The following is a 3,707-nucleotide window of genomic DNA, read 5'->3' on the forward strand; positions in this document are numbered from 1 at the left end:
TTCTACTTCACTACATTTCTACAAAACTGTCACGTTACTTGTTACATCCAAGTCGCGTTGTGCTTTTTGTCCGTTAAAATGTGAAGTTCAGGGTCTTAAGATGGCGCCGTAAAATCCAACTAATAACGTGACTTAGTGTCTGCTGTCACCCATCGCCTCCTCCTTTACTCGCACGCGGAGCTCCAGTGGTTTCCTCTAAGCGGGAGAAAATGTCTGTCTAATCGTCAGTAATATAATAGCGCTGCATAAATCATAAGATATGGCAACATGCCATGTAGCATAGACTGCTACGTGGCTCCTCGGTTGCATGTCCTCCCCCACCCACCTTCTTTCCATCCCCTTTCGGTTGGATTTCTTTAAAATAAAAGCCACTAGTGGCAACAACAAGTGAAATTCTTGCTATGTTAGGCAGGAGACAAGATGTTTCCATCCCTGAAATTATGATGCATGGAATCACATATCTAAGTCTAAACTGTGTTACAGAGTAAACAAAACATGCTTTATCTGTGGCATTGTTCATTAAAATGGCACATTTCTAATGTATTAAAATTAAATACGATCTGTTCACTTAATGATATTAGCAATTAGGTAATGCATTCAGCAAGTACTTTTACTTTTAATACCCAAGTATTTTTAAAAGCCAGGACTTTTTTACTTTTACTTAAGTAAAATGTTAATGTGGTACTTTTACTTTTGCTTGAGTACATTTTTGTCTGTGTATTTGTACTTTTACTTATGTACATTTTTTGAGTACTTTCTCTACCACTGCTGATATGTCATTGTGCCTGTTAGGCATATAATGCTGAGTGGAGCGGTCAACCCTTCCAAGATGGCCGCCCTAAATCTCGAGAGTGGTCCATGAGGCGTCTTATATTATGTCTCTGTGTCAGAGACACAGAAGACATAATATGTCTCTGTGTCAGGGTCAGATTTTGGAATTCAGTGCACACATAAGGCGCACTTCTGATTTTTGAGAAAATTGAAGGCATTTAGGTGCGCCTTATAGTCCAGAAAATACGGTAATTGTCATAATATATTATTTTAGTATATTTTAAATTGTTTTAAACTTTTATACTGAGTTCTGCCTCAGGACAAGGGATTTTAAAGACACCATCCACCTACTACAAAGCTTAAAATAAAAAATATTCGGCAAACACCAGGAAAACGTACATTTTTCTGCTCACATGACCCAGGTTAGTTTAGTCAGTTATTTGAAAAAATTATATTTTGTGTACATTTTATTCAAATGTTGTGCTTTATCCATAGGACCTATTTTGTCCTTTTCTCAAGAATCAAGCCTTATTTTACGCTTGTATCTCAACAGCTGATACCATGTAATATAAGACAAAAATACCCAAGTCAGTCATGTTATCTAAAGCTGCTGTAAAAGAAAATAACTTGCCAAACAACCTGAGAGAGCAAAAACGCCGGAACTCCCGTGCGCAGCGTCGTGCGCTTCTATCAGAAAAGCTCTGTGTGCCCCAGAAAACATCTTCCAAAGCCTCCAAATCGTTGTTTCTTCTGCTGTGCCATCACAAAGGATAGATTTTCCCAAAAATAAATCACCAATGAACTGACCTGAAGGAAGACGGATGAAACTCTAGCAGTAGCGAGCCATAAGCAGGAAACAGTCCCTGCTGCCAGTGGGCACGTGCACAGTGCACAGCAGGGTGTCAAATTACGCAGTTAAAATTCTGAGTGAATTTACAAAGGCGATCACCTGATGTCTTGAAAGGTCAGTTTCTCCCGTGTCAGGTGATACCGGACATGTCTGGTCAGCAACTAATTTTGATGTTTGCGAAGTGTGTTTTATAAAACTATGACATCTCCTATAGCCCTTTAAATCTCGTCAACTGTTTTGAAATGGCTACAAAACCATAACATTTAGTGCAAAACTTGTATACAGGATTGTTTTTGAAGGATTAAAGACTCCTCTTGTGGACAAGTAAAAAAAATAGTCTTGTGTACACGTTGTTTACCTGTACAGCCTCAAACACGTGATTAGTGATCCCATGAGTAGGATCGTCAGGTGCCTAACAGTCATGCTTTTGGACTTTGGGAGGAAGCCGGAGTACCCGGAGAGAACCCACGCATGCATGGGGAAAACATGCAAACTCCATGCAGTTACTATGAAGCCCTGGAGGTCGGGCAGGAGACCGACAGGACTCGCTACGAAGCCCTGGAGAAGTGTGTTGCATATTGCATTTTAAAAGTGTAGTGGAGAAGTCTCCGACCACACGTCTAAATACAGGTGACTGCTTCTATGGCTGGTCTGAAACAGCCGCAAAATATGTGACTAGTGATCCCATGAGCAGGATCGTCAGGTGCCTAACAGTCATGCTTTTGGACTTTGGGAGAAAGCCGGAGTACCCGGAGAGAACCCACGCATGCATGGGGAGAACATGCAAACTCCATGCAGTTACTATGAAGACCTGGAGGTCGGGCAGGAGACCGACAGTACTCGCTACGAAGCCCTGTAGGTCAGCCCGGAGACAGACGAGACTTGCGACGAGACTCTGGAAGTCAGCCCGGAGACCCACAGGACTCGCTACCAAGCCCTGGAGGTCAGCCCGGAGACCAATAAGACTAGCTACCAATCCCTGGAGGTCAGCCCGGAGACCCACAGGACTCGCTACCAAGCCCTGGAGGTCAGCCCGGAGACCAATAAGACTAGCTACCAAGCCCTGGAGGTCAGCCCGGAGACCAATAAGACTAGCTACCAAGCCCTGGAGGTCAACCCGGAGACCAATAAGACTAGCTACCAAGCCCTGGAGGTCAGCCCGGAGACCAACGGGACTAGCTACCAATCCCTGGAGGTCAACCCGGAGACCAACGGGACTAGCTACCAATCCCTGGAGGTCAGCCCGGAGACCAATGGGACTAGCTACCAAGTCCTGGAGGTCAGCCCGAAGACCAATAAGACTAGCTACCAAGCCCTGGAGGTCAGCCCGGAGACCAATAAGACTAGCTACCAATCCCTGGAGGTCAACCCGGAGACCAACGGGACTAGCTACCAAGCCCTGGAGGTCAACCCAGAGACCAACGGGACTAGCTACCAAGCCCTGGAGGTCAACCCAGAGACCAACGGGACTAGCTACCAAGCCTTGGAGGTCAACCCGGAGACCAACGGGACTAGCTACCAAGCCCTGGAGGTCAACCCGGAGACCAACGGGACTAGCTACCAAGCTCTGGAGAAGTGTATTGCATATTGATTTTCAAAAGTGTAGTGGAGAAGTCTCCGACCACACGTCTAAATACAAGTGGCTGCTTCTGTGGCTGTGGCTGCCTGTCTTCGTGATGGCTAGACAAGACTTACTACTACTGGCTGCCATTTCTGCTGCTTCACTGTGTCCCTCAGCCTTTACTTCAACTGGTCCACTTCAATCTGCAGTGTTTGTATACACGCTCAAAGATAGTACCTTTCTTCTCCAAGATTATGTGTTCCTGCTCCAAGGTGGTGTTTATTTCCTCCACGTAAGTGCTTTTCTGCTCCACAGTGATGCTTCTTTCCTTCAGAGCAGTGTTTTCCTGCTCCAGGGAAGTGTTTTCCTTCTCCAGGGCAGTGTTTATCTGTTCCAAGACAGTAGTTTTCTTCTCCAAGGTGGCTCTTCTCTGCTTCAAGGCGGTGTTTTCCGTTTCTAGGGCGGTGTTGTCCTGCTTCAGGGTGGTGATTTTCTGCTCCAGATCGGTCTTTTCCTTCTCTAGGG

The 3,707-nt window shown here is 45.5% G+C and overlaps 1 protein-coding gene across 1 annotated transcript in view; it reads right to left on the bottom strand.

Annotated features, from left to right (window-relative positions):
* Nucleotides 1-3,366: 3,366 nt before the first annotated feature.
* The window catches only part of LOC107835292 (microtubule-associated protein 1A-like), a 2,365-nt gene continuing 2,024 nt past the window's right edge, over nt 3,367-3,707 (bottom strand). The window contains exon 2 of the mRNA XM_016667634.1: nt 3,367-3,699. Coding sequence (XP_016523120.1) covers nt 3,367-3,699 — 333 coding nt within the window. The remainder of the gene's footprint in view (nt 3,700-3,707) is intronic.

This window comes from Poecilia formosa, unplaced genomic scaffold (assembly GCF_000485575.1).
Source record: "Poecilia formosa unplaced genomic scaffold, Poecilia_formosa-5.1.2 Scaffold1449, whole genome shotgun sequence".
Taxonomy (NCBI): domain Eukaryota; kingdom Metazoa; phylum Chordata; class Actinopteri; order Cyprinodontiformes; family Poeciliidae; genus Poecilia; species Poecilia formosa.